A 15,270-nucleotide genomic window follows, 5' to 3' on the forward strand; every position below is an offset into this window, starting at 1 on the left:
GTTTGTTCATAATAAGTAATGCATTTAATTATGTTAACAAACTGTTATGTTAAAAAACCTTATTGTAAAGTGTTACCTTTTATTATCTATACAGTCATAGTTTCTTCATGTCACTCCTCCCGGGCAACATTCCCTGTAAAGCATGATATGAAACAAAATGTATTGTGAAAATCACTATAAATACATTTCTCCTAAGGTTTATACATCTAACATTACTCTAGCAATGAGTTGAAAATTGTAGCTAGTAAAAGATACACAGTCAGCTGAATATAAAGTAAATGTTTTCCAGATAATATTAAATCATTTCCTTTGGCTTAAGTACAATGACAACATTAACATTAATTATTTCATTTTCCAACCAACATGTTATCTTTATAATATCACACTTACTATTTTATCTCACACAGAAGACTATAAATGGGTCTTTATACATTAAAATATATACCTGCCTTTTTATTTTAAGGAAGGGGATCCTCGTAAGGGACTTATCATATTTGGAGGTCCTTTTGGAAAATTTGGAAACACCTGATTTAAAATATAGTCAAGCCACATCTTTCAACAAAACACATGACAGTGCTTATTATATTCAAGACATGATCTTAAATTTAATCTTTAGTCAATATGTAGGTAGTAATAAAAAAGTAGCACAACAATTGAAGCAATTGTTTTCAGACTGTCACCTGCAGCATTAGATTAAAATGACATCCTTGATTTACCCCAAAACATATAATTGCCTGGCTAGAATTTTATTTCGCACTACTTGATGTTTAGACATGCTGGAGCAACTCAACTCAAAACAAAAAAGGTAAGGAGCAAACAATCAGTGCTTATTATATACTACTACTACTACTACTAATAATAATAATAATAATTATTATTATTATTATTATCGGTGACGTAATGTTTTTCCTGTCCTAGTCCTCCCCACGGGCGCAATGAAAAAAACACAACAAAACAAAAAACAACAGAAAAAGCCCAAATAAATCCTCGTTCTCATAGCTCCAGGTGGGCGTGACCGTGCTAATGACGTCAATGGAATGGGTTAGGTGACGAGCCCCTTCTGCGCTCCGCCCCTTGTGGGTGACGGGAGGGGGAGGGAGCCAAGCAGAGCTGATCCCACGTGTGACGCTCGCATTCCCGGCTCAGTAACATTCTCTTAACGGGGCTTCGGGTAGCGTTCGCTCTGACAGTGTGTGTGTGTGTTAGTTACTGGCCATAGTTGGGTTAGCAATGGAGGGAGACGGGAGCCAAGCCACATCTGGAAGCCCTAGCGATTCGCAACACGACCCGGGGTAAGCCAGAGCCAGTACTGACAGCACTTGACTTTTCCCTTTTCTCTCTCTTTTTCTCTCTAGTGACATTATTAGGGCCGAGAGTGTTTAAAAAAAACGCAGCGGTGCCATTGGTGCAGCCTTCCGAGTGCACTCAACTACTACACCTTTGTTTGATTGATATGAGCGAGCGGGCCTGCCCGACTCAGTAAAAACACACGACTCTTCTCGATCTGTGCTTTGCCTTCGTGTAGCTTTGCTTTTTTTTAATATATATATTTTGTCGCTAGCTAAGTAGTTAGCTGCATGTCAAAATGGCCGATCTGACATCTGGACTCACTTGTGCTGTGTTTTCCCCTTACAGTAAAATGTTTATCGGTGGCCTCAGCTGGCAAACTTCACCAGGTAAGAGCACGACGATGTCTCTGTCATTTGCGAGCCTTTGTCGCTCTGTGTGTTTTTGTTGCGCGTCCGCGCGCTGGTTACATTGTATCCAGCGTGGCGCGCGGTGCGGGAGATGTGTGCGCAAGGTTATTTTCATTCCCAGTCATTTCAAGTCCTTTATTCGACCCCTGTTTGAAATACATACGGGGGGGGGGGGGGGGGTCATTTATATATATATATATATATATATATATATATATATATATATATATATATAAGCCGCAATAACTATTCTGCTTTGCTAATGTGACCTCTTTTCTTTCTGTTTTGTTTCACAGACAGCCTTAGAGACTATTTTAGTAAATTTGGAGAAATCAGAGAATGTATGGTGATGAGAGATCCCACGACAAAACGCTCCAGGTAAAAAAAAATAAAAATAAAAAATAACGCGAAGGTTTTTAATCCCTCTGACTTTGAGATTGTGATTTTAAGCGTTTAGCGATGTATTGCACGCTCTTGCGAGTTGCGCTGTTAATTCGCATGAGGAGGATGTGTTTTGAAAACGCGTAATGCTAAATCAGATGTCTTTCAACGTAAACGCTTAATAAAATTGCACCAGGTTTCGGCTTCGTCATTGGCACGTTAAGTGTCCTTGACAGTCTGTCTGATGTTTTAGATTACCTGAAATGTTTAGTCAACCAATTTCTTGTAACGTTTAATAACAAAAGGGATGGACGTGTTAACATCCTTCACCAAGTGTCCTGTGATCAGTCAGACGCGCGTAACCCATCGCTGTCAAAGCGCTTAATGCATTTCTGTGTTTGTGTCTGTGTGTTTTCCAGGGGATTTGGCTTTGTTACGTTTGCGGATGCTGCCAGTGTAGATAAGGTCTTAGCTCAACCTCACCACGAATTAGACTCCAAGACGGTAGGTTTGCTTTTATTCGCGATATATTTTGTGAAGTGCTTTTTCAGCATGCTTGTATGTGTCATTCAGTGGGCAAAAAAAAAAAAAAAAGTCTCCTTATCATATCTCTTTCCGGGTCGAGCCACTGTGCAGCATTGTACCACACACACAACAGCAGGGCACTTGACGCAAATAAGTAGCAGGATAATTAGTCCTGTTTTAAAAATACTTCCATGCCTCAACAGGATTGAACCCCTTGTTTGCAGTCCTGGGACTGGGAAACAAGGGGTTAAAGGCACAGAGGTGAAGACAGGGCTAATTGCCTGCTGTTTATTTTGGTTGTGAGCACATGTCATTTGTGCCAGTTGTGACTTAAACTTGCAATATGTATGTAGTGTCCATGTAGTCCTGCTCATGACTGTTGCCGGTTTGAATTTTCTAAACAGAACTCTGAAATGTGTTCAAGGCAAGGATGCATTTCAGATGCACACACAAGTTCATTCTACAGCAGACTGACTAATACTGTTCAGGAGCAGGTCACATTATTTACATGGTGAAATGAGTTTTTTTTTTTTTTTTTTTTTACTGGAAGGATATATTTTGAGTTGTGTTCACATGCATCTGTCATTTGTGGTCCAAGTTTGTGTGTGCATAGGCGAGACTGAGCTTAAGGCATTTTCCATTGTTATCATTATTATGCATTCATGTCATTTCTTTAAATGTGTCATTACTCTTTTTTTTTTTTTATGTCGTTTTGTCTTTTTATGAATTAATTTATCTAAAGTTATTTTTCTGTTGCTGATTTATTCATACCTAGAGTTTGCTGTTGTTTTAAAAATGTTTAAAATGTGCTTGAAACATGCAAACCTGGGATATACCTGAAGTTTAGACTATGTAATATGAATTATTATGATTTTTTTTTTTAAGTATTGCACGCATTGAAAATAAAATGATAACTTTCAAAAAGCCGCTAAGACTTTGAGGTGTTTTTTATTTATTTATTTATTTATTTTTTTATACACGTAGAGATGGAATGCATATTATTATGTGGTATTTGATTCTTCTAAAACAATTGTGTTGTATTTAAATAGGAGTAATGTGTAGATATCTTACTGTTGTGTTGGTTTGAAATGAAAGATTGATCTTTAAGAAATTCTGAAAATTGAAATGTCGGCTATGTCTGTGCAAACTGAGTCAGATGCAAAAGGCCTATCAGCAAGAAATGGGTTTGTCTGGCTCATTGGACCTCACCTATTTGAATACTTAAATCAAACCAGAATACATTCAGATTTCCATGAGCCAGAGAACCCAAAGATAAGCAGACACTGTATCAGTAAAATTCATGTGGGTTTTCTTTTTCTTTTTTTTTTAAAGTCACCATCTTTCTTGTTTGTAGTTGCAGCTGTTAGTTACCTGTAGGAGTCCAGAGTGAAAGAGCCTTTTATTTGGGATAAAGGGTGTGGACAAATACTGCCTTCACTGACTCATTTTAACGGATGCAATGTTGCTGCAAATTCTTATCAAGATATGAACTGTATTTAAAGGGATTCATAGAGGTACATTGCTGCGAATGACTAACTTGACATTCACTTGGAAAGTTTGTGGCTTCTACTTTTCTCCCAAACCACTGAATATTAATTTTCCAAGTACTTTTAATTTCAAAACATGCCCGATTCAAATGGTCGTTAGAAGTTTTGGTAACACTTTACAATAAAGTGCCATTAGTTAACATGAACTAACAATGATCAACACTTTTACAGCATTTTATTAATGTTTGTTAATGTTAATTACGACATTAATACATTTTTAAAATCTAAAATTGTATTTGTCATTAGTTAATGCAGTATGAACTAACATTAACATTGAACAATTGCAATTGTATTAGCTAACAGTAACAAAGCTTAATAAATACTGTAATAAATATATTACTCATTGTTAGTTAATGACACATAATGCATTAACTAATGTTAACAAATGACACTTTATTGTAAAGTGTTAACAAATTATTATGGTACAGTTAAGTAGATAATTTGTTGTAAACACTTTGTTATAAAATATTTTTGTTACAAAATAGATCCATTCAAAGTTATTTTGAAATAAGTCAAATAAAATAGCAATTTCAAACATTTTCATAAAAAATATAAATGAAATTAAAAGAAGAAACAAAACAAAAATAAGGTTTTAATTTAACTTTGAGAATGAACTTGTTTTATGTAATATTTCATCATGCCATAATATTCTCATTATAGGTTTAGGAATAATGTTTACACTTAAAGACGTAAATAGATGGGACCAAACTGAGGTAATGTGGTGGATAAACCGAGGTTATGTGGTTGCTCGTTGCACTGATTAGATTAGATCAGGTGGCTAATTTGGTCAACAGAAGATTACACTGTTAAACTGTTTATTACCCACATAAAGCTGCAGGTAGATTACTGTTGATGGTTTTCTTAATAGTTTGCTCCAATTTCTTGGCAAATAGTCATATAAAATCATGATACTAGACATCAGGTGAATATTCTCTTCCTTTTTGCTTTCAAGCCCTAAATATGTACAGTACTGTGTAGAAGTCTTAGACACATAAGATGTAAAAAAAAAAAAAAAAAAAAAAGACATTTGTCTTAAAATAGTTATTTATATCTTCAGATTTAGTGTGTCATTAGGAAATGTACATTTTAGACTCCCAAACATTCCTTTTTCAAATAGAATATAATAGAAGAACAGGGAGCCCTGCAACAGATGGCATGACCCCCACAGAGCCCCCACCGAACATCGAGTCAGTCTGGAATTTCATGAAGAGACCAAAGCAATTGAGACAGCCTAAATAGAAGAACTGTGGCGAATTCTCCAAGATGCTTGGAACATCCGATCAACCTAGAAAAACTGTGTCCCGGTATACTTAGGAGAAGTTTTGAAGGCAAAGTTTGTCACACCAAATATTAATAAATTTTTTTTATTTATTTGTTTTATGTTTTCTGGACTTTTTATGACATTAATTGATAAATGAAAACTTTTTATGGCATTAGTTTTGAAGACATCCTTACTATGCAACATTTTTCACAAATGCCTAAAACTTTTGCACAGTACTGTAGATGTACAGGTTTCCATTCATCTCACTTTGCTTATTTGACATTGACTGATGTAAGCTAAAATACCTTCAGGAGGAGTATTTCAGTCTAAGATATATATATATATATATATATATAAAAGTAACCCTGTATATTTTAGCATTGCACTAGTTCAAAAGAATCATATCTCGGACATCAAAAGTGAGCAGTGTAGATTACATAATCACTGCACACATGTGTAACTCTAGTATTCAAAGTTAAAAGTTGGTCAGTGTTTGACATTTCAAATGCTCTTGAATGGCTGCGGGGAAAAAAAAGAAAAAGAAAGCTAGCATAAGCAGTGATGTATCCAGGATTGAGAGCGATTGAGATCACGGGGGCAGTAGCGGCTGCAGCTAAAGCAGGGATTAATGAGCTCTTGGTAGTGATGTCATCGTCATGGTTGCGGTAGCATTGGCATGACTTTAACCAAAGCATGACCTCATAGATAAAGGTAAACTCTGGGGCTATAGCTCCAGATTTAAAGGATAGTTCACTCAGAAAGGAAAGTTCTGTCATCAGTTAATCAGCCTCATTATGTTCCAAACCCGACACTATTATTGCTGCTTTTTTTCTCTCCATGCAATAAAAGTTCATGGTGTCTGAGACTGTTAGACCTTAATGTTCTGCATGAGATCGCCTTTTGTGTTCCATGGAAGAAAGAAAATAATACGGGTTTGGAACAACATGAGGGTGAGTGAATTTCCTCTTCTGGGTGAACCGTTCCTTTAAAGAACAACTTTAAATTGGTTTTGATGTCTATAACAGTTGAAACACGTTCTTTTTTTTTCTTTTCTTTTTTTTTAAACATTGCAGCTTTTAAAAAGATCAAGGCTTGCTCTTCTTCTGCAACTGTTTTTTGTTTACTATTTATGTTTCAGCCACATTAGATAACGTTTGCCATTCCATATCCTGAATTTTCTCACCGTGTGATCGTCTTATTTGCATAATCTTAAAACATAAGCATATGTAAATAACCATATAGATATTCCTATATTATTAAGCTGTCATATGTTAATTACATATGTGCGCCATATTACAGATGGGTGTTTAAGAAGTCGATGCACACATATAGTTATAGTTTGAGTTTTTTACAAATCTTTTAGAAATAATATTTTTATTTTTATGAGAAATAAATAAAATAATATTTGCTGATTATTTCCACAAAGCACTCAAAGTGTCCTCTTTTAAATCCATGTTTTTTTGCATTTTCTGTTTTCCAATTTTCCGCAATTTGTGCAAATGGACCAGAGAAAACATGTACAGAGATATTCTTGATGCTCTTGTTTCACATTTGATTAAAAGCTGTGTAATCTGCAGAAAAAAGAAAAAACCTGGGGTGAGAATTGCATTGTGTATTGACAACCGAGAGACTGCTGGCGGTTTCTCTAAAAGCAATCTGTTTTAGATTAAACACTTTTCTGGATGAATTAAAGTACAACACAACAGCATCATTTCCCACCAGAAAGAGTTTTTTTTATTTATTATTATTATTATTATTTTTTATAAAAGCAGTACATATTGCATTTCTCTTCAGGTCAAATTAATTTACCAGGAGACTCCCTCCTTCGTATTCCACCGAAACATATTTATTACTTCTTTTTTTTTCCCTTTTCGCACGCTGTCACATCTCACAGTTCTGCTTTTCTTTTGGTTGCTGTTTATATAAAGTGACAAAGCATTCAGATACACGGTATATTCAAGAGCAATATAGCACTAACAGATCTTTTTCCCTTGAGATATTTTTTCATTTAATGGGAGTGCAGTAGCAAGCATCTGTGGAAAGAAGTCTTTGACCTGTTTTTTATTCTCGCATGCGTGATTATCTACCATCCATTCCTTCTAGTGCTCTGGCTGATCAAGCTTTTGGCCTCTGCTTGGAAAAAGACTTTTGTTTTCGACTTTGAATGTTTAAATGACCAAAGTAAACCATTTTTTTATTTTATTTCAGTATTTAAAATGGGAATAGCCACGATGAAGATTGTATATGTAAGCATTAGCAAATGCATAATGCAATATGAACTAACAATGAACAACATTTTTTTTTTACAGCGTTAATCTTGGTTAATATTAATTAATAAGAATATCCAGTTATTCATGGTTAGATCAAGTTAGTGCATAATGCATTAACTACTGATAATGCATAACATTTTTAAAAATGTATTAGTAAGGGGCCTGGGTAGCTCAGCGAGTATTGACGCTGGAGTCGTGAGTTCGAATCCAGGGTGTGCTGAGTGACTCCAGCCAGGTCTCCTAAGCAACCAAATTAGCCCGGTTGCTAGGGAGGGTAGAGTCACATGGGGTAACCTCCTCGTGGTCTCTATAATGTGTGGTTCTCGCTCTCGGTGGGGCGCATGGTGAGTTGTGCGTGGATGCTGCGGAGAATAGCTGAAGCCTCCACACGCGCTACGTCTCCGCGGTAACGTGCTCAACAAGCCACGTGATAAGATGCGTGGATTGACGGTCTCAGACGCGGAGGCAACTGAGATTTGTCCTTCGCCAAAAAATAATTGTTAATTCATATTAACTAATGTATTTATAATGTTAACAAATGCAACCTTATTTTAAAGAGTTACTAGTGTAATATCTTTTTTTATTTGTCCCAGGGTGTGCCTCTAACAAGCCAGTTAGTGGAAATCAATGATGCCTGTTTATTATGAATAAAAGTATTTTTTTCTCTACATAAAGAGAAACTTTTAGCATAAGACACATCCATATTTTACATTACCAACAGGTATAATAGTGCAGAGACATCGATAAAAGGACAAATTACTTGATTGCAATTGACAAATTTATGTTGTTAATATCTTCCCCTGGGATTTTAATTTCCCAGATGAATCATGGAAGCAGTTAATGTAAATTGTGCCCTTTGTCGCAGGTTGTATTAAGGTTATTTCTCTGTCAATGTGTATGAAATAACACTGCTTGTAATATAGTGAAATATAAACTATGTGATGCCCAATATCGGTACTAAAACGGTGTTCAAAGTGTAACCCTTTATTCAGTGTGAAACAGTGTAGGATAGAGAGAGAGTCACCTATAATAATGATAATCTCTCAGGGGGAAAGAAGTTTGTGGATGTATTGATCAAATGCCCTGTCTTGACTCTTCACAAATCTACGGCACTCACTAAAACACCTTCCGTCATGTCGACCTGACCTCCCTGGAGGCCAGCAGCACTTTTTCACCAAGTCTGTGAATTATCTACGGTGTGTTAAATTACGCCGCCTGTTTATTTATGCTGTAATCTAGTAATTATGCTCCAACCTGTGTAAGGTTTTATTCGATTTTGTCATACACAGGCCTCATGCAACCAGCGTGTAATAACTAGGCAAGATTACACATGAGACCCAGTGCATTGCATCATGATTAATGCTATAATTTCCATGAAGGTTATTGAGCAGTCACAGCACATTGCCTCTGTTTTCTAACATTTTGTCATTTTCCTCTTCATGTAACTGTATCACCAGTTCAGTGTTCTCATATTTCTTTCTCTCCTCCCTTGTCTTATTTAGATTGATCCTAAAGTTGCCTTTCCAAGACGCGCTCAACCCAAGGTAAGAGCTGTTGCTTTTGCTCACACTGCCCAGCCACTTCACATTTGCAAGTATGCTGTGTATTTGTTAATAGTGTGAGAGGGCGAATGTTTTCGGTGAATTTTGGCTTTGATAGAGCAGAGTTGAGTCCGAATTTAACTCTGATGCTATGTTGTGGTCTGTTGTAGTCTGGCTGGTGTTCTTTCCAGGCTAACCATGACTTCTCAGTCATGCGTCAGTACAAGGAGAGACTGTTGTTTTATATTTGAAAAAAATTACAGCTTTTTAATCAGTTTTTTAGCTAGGGCCAGCTATTTGTGCTAATGAACCTTAGTGAAGAACCATATTTTACTAAAATATATAATTATTGCTGTTTTGAGTTTGAAAGTTGAGTATTTTTTTTTTTTTAGGGCAGATAGTGTTGAGTGGTTATTTACTTTTTTGCATCGCTGCTTCAATGTAAGATCATTAGTGAAGTTTTTTTGGTTTATTAAATAAATAGTGAAAAGTGTAGTTCACCATAATTAGAAAATTCTGTCATCATTTACTCACCTCTATTTGTTCTATACTGATGTTATTTCTGTGGAACACAAAAGGAGAATTTTTGAGGAATCTTTAACTCAGATCTTTTCCATACAACCACAGTTCATGTTGACCATGGCTGTCAAGACATAGAACACCATAAAAGTAGTCCAAATATTTATTCCAAGTCTCTGAAGCCATATGATAGCCTTATGTTAGGAACAGACCAAAATTTAAAGGAATAGTTCACCTAAAAATGAAATTCTTTCAACATTTATTCATCCTCATGTCATTCCAAACCTGTATTTTTTTTCTTCGGTCGAACAGACAACGCATAATTTTAGGGACTGAAAGCCTTAGTCACCATTCACTTTCATTGCATTGAAAATGGATGCAATGACAGCGAATGGTGATTGGCACAGCAGTCCCTAACATTATGCCTTTTATGTTCCACGGATGAAAAAAGCTATTGGGGTTCAGAACAACATGAGATTGATTAACTGATGATAGAATTTTCATTTTTGGGTGAAGTTGTTATTCACTGATAATCTTCCCCTTCGCTGAAGCAGCTTTTGTAATTAGTATTTTATGGCAATGTATTAGTACGTACAGTATGAACTTGATGAACATTCATGGAGAAAATATTTTATTATTGCTGTTTTGAATGTGAAGGTTGAGTATTTTTTCCTTTATTGGGGTTGAGTGGTGTGAGTGGTGATTAACTTACCTTTTTTAGCATTGCCGCTTTAATGTAAGATTATAATATAATAATTTTTGCGAAAGGGAGGAAAAAAGAGGAGAATTTTGCCCTTAGCATTGGAATCCAGAGAATGAAATCCCTCTGCCAGTCCCTCATTAATTTTGTCTCAAGAATTTTTTTGTGCATCCTTCTTTGTGTTTTTATGGTGTCTAATGTCCTGCTTCTGTGAGCCATGTTGGCAGCAAACCTCCGACAGCCTCTTCATTTCAGTGGCAGCCAGATGGTCTATGCCCCAGATTTTGTGTCTGCCGTGCAGCCGTTGCTCAGGCAGAGCTCGGCAAGTCCCCCCTGGCTGTGCTATAGGCCACCAGGACTTTTATCCACTTTTTCTCTAAAGAGGAAAGGTGAGAACTTCAACACTGACCTGAGATCAGCTCAGATGTTGTCTTGGAATGGATGAAGAAAGACAAATCTCTTTAATTTCTAAATTGTTGCTCCTAGACTACGCTGAGTTTGCAAGACTTTTCCTTAAAGGGATGGGTCACCAAAAAATGAAGATTCTGTCATAATTTACTCAACATCATGTTATGTTGTCCCAAACCCCTATTAAAAAGTAAATGGATAAAAGTGTCTGCTAAATTAATAAATACAAAAATGGTGAATGAGGGTGAATGAATGATTTCATTCATTTTTAGATGAACTATTCCTTTAAATGAGATCTCCAAGTCTCCTGATATAAAAAAAGCAACCTTGGAGAAATATAATTGTCCTCTGGGAGAGTGAGAGGAACAGGCAGATGGTCTTAGACTGGAGCGAAATGGGAACCTCTGGCCTGTATGGTGAGAGGTGTCCATTGCACACTTGTCTGGCTAATTGATATAAAGAACTTTTCTGCTTGGTCCAGAGTAGGGAGTCATTGGAGGAGAAACGGTGCGCTCTGTTTCTCGCTCTCATGCACATACACATGCCAGCGAGGCTGGTCCAAATGCAGGCCACAGGGCCCCAGGCCTAATGCTGTTTCTTGGCTTGGGTTGGTCACAGGATGAATAGGAGTATTAATACTGCCAGGCTCCAGTAGCAGTTAGACTGAAGCCCTGTGGATATTTGCTCAGAGCCTGGCATATTGGCGAATAGTACCTTTTTAATGGTGATACATTATTATTCCCACGTCCAATCAATGGGTTAGATGTGATCGCGCCATCGGAACTTGCCAATAGCGAGTATGATACAAATTCATTATCCACCAACCCCTAACCGGTGGTTAAATATAATGATCCAGGTTCAATGCAAGTTTAGCTCAGTAGACAAAATTTGTGGTGTAATGTTGATTACAACAAAAATTATTTAAAGTCATCCCTCATTTATTTTAAATAAGCAAATATCGCAGTTACAGTTATGCACTTGCAATGTAATTGAATGGGGCCAGTCCATGAACGTTAAAGTACATGCTGTTTCAAAAGTACAGCCACAAGACATAAACATTATGTACAAAAGTTTGGAATAATGTACAGATTTTGCTCTTATGGAAAGAATTTGATACTTTTATTCACCAAAGTGGCATTCAACTGATCACAATGTATAGTCAGTATAGTAATAAAGTGAAAAATGACTATTACCAAAAAGAAAAAAAAAAAAAAGTTCAGAACTTCTTAAACTACTTTAAAGAGTTCTCATCAAAAAATCCTCTATGAGCAGCAATGACAGCTTTGTAGTCTTGGGATTCTAGCTGTCAGTTTGTCCAGATACTCAGGTGACATTTCACCCCACGCTTCCTGTAGCACTTGCCATAAGCCTAGTTTCCATCCACTTTTCACGTTATTTTGTTATCGACAAAGTGAAAACGCGTAAAACAAATTTTGCGAAATTTGCCGTCTTCTGCCTGTTTCCATTCAAATGGCCTTTTATAGATAAAAATGGTGGGTATGATGACGTCATGCCTAAAAAAACACTTTGTTGCATAAGTTTTGGTTTATCGCAAAAGAAATCTGCCCTTAAGCCGTTTCCATACAGAAATGTGTGTTTATTGCTAATTCGCCTCCCAGATGTCCCTAATTTCTTTCCTCCGAAGTTTTAGTAAAATGGGGAGAGTATTGAAACAATTCATTGAAATTAGCCAGCTTATTGTCATTTTAATTTCACAAATAAATGCAATCAGAAGACGAGGAATTGCAGTCAAAAGTTGTCCTTCTGATAGGACTGTAGTATTGGTCCTGATGTTGCGCCTATCGTAGTTTCTGACCCGAAAGCGAATCGTCATGGCCCTGTGCAAGCTGGCAACCTGCACCAAGTAGTGGGGGAAACTTTCAGTCTTAGTATAAGGACCATCCATCGATGTGTATATGCTGTGTGCACAGCTATTAAAGAAAAAAATATGCGGTGTAATATCAGGTTTGACATATAATACATTCCTAATATTCAATAGGCTATTTTGAACAATCATCTAAAGCATCACCATCACAACTGCATTATGTCCTGCATATTTGTCCAGCAACTTTTAACGACTAACTGAACTTGATTGTCATCTCAAATAAATTTAAGCGTCATAATGCAATTTACATTTTCTGAAGAAGCTCAGCAAATGCGATCCGAGGTAAAGAGGGTTCGATTTAAAATGTTTAAGACGTTTTAAAATGTTCAAAAGCTCATTTTCTGAAAGTGAACTCAGCATTTGACAAATAGTTCTGATAGTTTATAGTCTTGAAAAAAGTGTAAAACATTCTGAGAATGTCATTCAGCCGACTTTTTTCATCTACAGAGAACAGGGTAAGGCTAATTTAAGTTTGTGTAAAGAAAAGGCATATATATAGGTCTAAAAATAATTTTTATTTCATTTGGTAATTTATTTAATTTAATACAGGGAATTTTACCTGCATTTTTTCAAAAGTAAACTAAACAATAATTTAACAGAATTGGGTTATATGTTCCAAAAAAGCACACTGAAGCTTTTCTCCTAGTATTGTGTATTTATTTTTCATTTAAAACATCTTTGTGCACAGAAATGCAGTTTTTTGTATTGTGGGCTAATTCTGTGACTGCCGTCTATTATTTTGAATGGTGTGTAAAAGCAACTTTAATAAAGAAACAGATGGCTACCGTGATTAAATTAATCACAAAAGGTGGCCATTCATTTGTTCTCTTGTCGATGTGCATGATACGAGATATTTGTGTTGGCACTCCTGGAAGTGTCAAGATCAATCCATAATCACATACAATAAATTGGCTTTCAAGGATGTATACCTTGTCATCATGATTAACACAGGCTAACGATTGGGGTAAAGTCATGTGACACTACATTTTTGCGTTAATGCCAATTTTCTCGATAAAAAGTGTTTCCAAACCAGTTTTTCGTGACTTTGATGTATCGACATTGTTTATGCGCTAGAGTTGAATGGAATAAAATATAAATAAATAAAATGAAATATTATAGCGATAATTTGCATTTCCATCACCTTTATTTTGATGCGCTAAAACTTTTTTCGCGAAAATCCTTGGATGGAAACGTAGTTATAGATGTGAGGCATCTCTTTCTCAAACTAGAGACTCTGATGTACTTATCCTCTTGTTTAGTTGTACATCTGGCCTTCCACATCTCTTTCTGTCCTTGTTAGAGCCAGTTGTCCTTTGTCTTTGAAGACTGTAGTGTACACCTTTGTATGAAATCTTCATTTTTTTTTGGCAATTTCAAGCATTGTATAACCTTCATTCCTCAAACAATGATTGACTGACGAGTTTCTAGAGAAAGCTGATTATTGTTTTTGCCATTTTTGACCTAATATTGACCTTAAGACATGCCAGTCTATTGCATATTGTGGCAACTAAAAAACAAACACAAAGACAATGTTAAGCTTCGTTAACGAACCAAATAGCTTTCAAATGTGTTTGATATAATGGCAAGTGATTTTCTTGTATCAAATTAGCAATTTAGCACGATTATTCAAAGATAAGGTGTTGGAGTGATGGCTGCTGGAAATGGGGTCTGTCTAGATTTGATCAAAAATGACTTTTTTCAAATAGTGATGGTGTTGTTTTTTACATCAGTAATGTCCTGACTATACTTTGTGATCAGTTGAATGCCACTTTGGTGAACTAAAGTACCAATTTTCTTCCGAAACAGCAAAATCTGTACATTATTCCAAACTTTTGGCCGCCAGAGTATGTTAACATGATTTTAGTGTGATAAAATCAGGGATTTTTTGGCATTACAGGGTGAACTAGCGTTACGTCTTATTGACAGCGAAGTTATAATATTGGCTATAACTTTACATAAATAAGGTTAATAAGTGATTTTTTTTATCACACTTTGATCATGTTAACATGTATAGTGTTTACTTCATGTGGCTATACTTTTGAAACTGTGTGTATTTTAAACATTTATAGATTGATCCTATTCACTTCCATTGTAAGTGCCTTACTGTATACATGATTTTGCCTTTTTGTAAATAAAGGAGGGAAGAGTCATTCAAGTCCAGTTATTTTTTGTGCTAATTAACATAATTCCACAAATTCCGCTGTTGATTGAGCATAATTTGTATTGAATCTGGAACATAAGGGAAGAACTTACAAACCAGCAGTAAATAATCATAAATATCCAAAAAAAATGAATAGCCACACTGTCCTCGCCATGCAAGGCAAGAGTAGATTGCTTTTTATCTCCCAACAAAACCACTAAAAGGGAGTGGGGATTTGTTTTTGCAATGATTGTGTTTAACACTGCTGAAGTTTACCACAGATTGCTTTCCGTCGTGTTTGTGAGTGGGCTTGTTGTTTCACACTACTTTTCCCCAACACGGCTCTGCATGTCCCAACAAGATTTTAATTGATATCGGAATTGAGGCCACTTTTGG

The 15,270-nt window shown here is 36.0% G+C and overlaps 1 protein-coding gene across 14 annotated transcripts in view; it reads left to right on the forward strand.

The window, feature by feature from the left end:
- The first annotated feature begins 1,105 nt into the window (after positions 1-1,105).
- LOC127430227 (RNA-binding protein Musashi homolog 2-like) overlaps positions 1,106-15,270 on the forward strand; it is a 405,789-nt gene continuing 391,624 nt past the window's right edge. For all 14 annotated transcript variants that reach the window (XM_051679847.1, XM_051679846.1, XM_051679845.1 and 11 more), the window contains exons 1-5: positions 1,106-1,292; positions 1,636-1,676; positions 1,994-2,075; positions 2,498-2,582; positions 9,184-9,225. In XM_051679847.1, the coding sequence (XP_051535807.1) occupies positions 1,231-1,292; positions 1,636-1,676; positions 1,994-2,075; positions 2,498-2,582; positions 9,184-9,225 (312 nt within the window). In that variant the 5' untranslated portion in view covers positions 1,106-1,230. The remainder of the gene's footprint in view (positions 1,293-1,635; positions 1,677-1,993; positions 2,076-2,497; positions 2,583-9,183; positions 9,226-15,270) is intronic.

Source organism: Myxocyprinus asiaticus, chromosome 39 (assembly GCF_019703515.2).
Source record: "Myxocyprinus asiaticus isolate MX2 ecotype Aquarium Trade chromosome 39, UBuf_Myxa_2, whole genome shotgun sequence".
NCBI classification, from domain to species: Eukaryota; Metazoa; Chordata; class Actinopteri; order Cypriniformes; family Catostomidae; genus Myxocyprinus; species Myxocyprinus asiaticus.